Source organism: Pelmatolapia mariae, linkage group LG4, assembly GCF_036321145.2.
Source record: "Pelmatolapia mariae isolate MD_Pm_ZW linkage group LG4, Pm_UMD_F_2, whole genome shotgun sequence".
Taxonomy (NCBI): Eukaryota; Metazoa; Chordata; class Actinopteri; order Cichliformes; family Cichlidae; genus Pelmatolapia; species Pelmatolapia mariae.
In genome coordinates this window covers 35,784,248-35,785,914 of record NC_086230.1, presented here as the reverse complement: position 1 = coordinate 35,785,914, position 1,667 = coordinate 35,784,248, and the positions used below count along the sequence as shown (strand labels likewise).

General features: G+C 43.9%; 1 protein-coding gene across 1 annotated transcript; it reads right to left on the bottom strand.

Annotated features, from left to right (window-relative positions):
- Positions 1 to 314: 314 nt before the first annotated feature.
- LOC134626816 (4-galactosyl-N-acetylglucosaminide 3-alpha-L-fucosyltransferase 9-like) lies at positions 315 to 1,391 on the bottom strand. Its single transcript, XM_063472738.1, has one exon. The coding sequence runs from the start codon at positions 1,389 to 1,391 to the stop codon at positions 315 to 317; it is 1,077 nt and encodes a 358-aa protein (XP_063328808.1).
- Between the last annotated feature and the right edge of the window lie 276 nt (positions 1,392 to 1,667).

Below are 1,667 nucleotides of genomic sequence, written 5' to 3'. Positions count from 1 at the left end.
CGACTTCATCATGTTTACGTTTATGTCGCCCCCTCCACTCCACCTGGCCACTTCATGAATAGCTGATATTAAAACAACAAACTTGTATTGTGAATGGGGTTGTTTTATTTCAAAAGGCACAAACAGGATTGGTACAACTAGAATTCAAAGAAAAAGAACAAGCTATATATCTTATTGGGCCTCTAAAGCAATAGAAAAACACCATTCAGCTGCTCAGGACAGAACATTAAATACCCTTCATGTTAACCCAAGGACAAAACTTTTAAAGCACTCGCTTCAACAACGTGACAAGACCCTCAGACCCCTTTAACTCTCTAGCTGCCCCAGAACCACTTATCGAGGTCATTGAATGCCTTGTATTCTTTGTGCTTACGCAAATAATCACAAGTCATGCATGTATATTCTGCTGGAAACTGGAACTGCTTTACTTTAAAGTGTCGCCTCCACTCAAAGTACTTGAGGTACATTTCCTCATTCTTGTCCAGAAGCAGCAGGTAATCAGCCAGGTCCTTGGGTGAGCTGAAGTCATCGACATGAATGAAGGCGTCTCCCTGGATAATCTTCTCATAGTTCTGCCTGGTCGGGCCCAGAACCACTGGCACTGTTCCTACTGAGAGTGGGTTGAATAGTTTCTCAGTAATGTAATCCTTGTGGACGGAGTTCTCAAAGGACAGATAGAACTTGCAGCTGGTGATGGTTGGCATGAGGTCATTGTCAGAAATGTACTTCCCAAACGCTCGTCCATATGCATGGACCTTAACATGTTTCTGCAGCTCTTTGAAATATTTCACTCGCACGAACCACGGGCTCCAGTGGCTCACTATCCAGCAGACCAGCTTGTTTTTATTGGGTGGTACAAAATTCTCCTCCCCCTGTGCTGGCAGCATGGCACCATAAGGCAGAGCAATGTTTGCATCCAGGCGATGGCTGAGAGTCAGATTGAACAGCTTCTCTATTCCAGGCAGCTTTGGTGAATTTGTCGGTGACTCAAGGTTGAACCATATCCACTTCTGGAAAAATGGTCGCGGCAGCTGCGGCAGATTGGACAGGTCACGCTTGATGTTTCGGTGATGGATGATGACTCCATGTGACTTATTGTAGAGGTTCCTGTCTGCTGTGAGGAAACAGTTATCAATTTCATAGAGAGAGCTGCAGACGCTCAAGTTGAACTCTTGGCGCCAGGGCCAGAGCCAGATCAGCACAATGGTGGGATTTTGTTCACTCTTGGTGGAGATGAGGTTCTTCACGTGTTCTGACACTGACTCTACAGGAACTGATAACCAGCCTTCATCAGGTTTAAAATACATCAGAAACACAGTCACAAAGACTCCCAGTACAAGTATACTGAGGAGAAGGGGTCGCAGGACTCCGTTAGAAGATCCAGATGCCATACTGTGTTCTAAAAAGGACAGACCACAGAGAACAAACTCAGTAATGTCATGGTCAGCAGGACACAACATCAAGACTGATCACCTTATCATGTTTAGGTTCTCATGCTACCAACTTGTAATAAAGTCTAATTGATCACTGACTCTGAACAGAATATGTGCCTTTAAATACTTAGTGGTATGAATACATACTGTTGTGTTCTTACAGCAGTAGTTTATATCTCATATAAAAATGTGAAGCTTTCTACACAACACTGTGATACAAATCTGGTGGATTTT

Bases quoted from the DNA above. Each gene is read 5' to 3' on its own strand.
- LOC134626816 (XM_063472738.1), bottom strand. From the start codon at position 1,391: ATGGCATCTGGATCTTCTAACGGAGTCCTGCGACCCCTTCTCCTCAGT.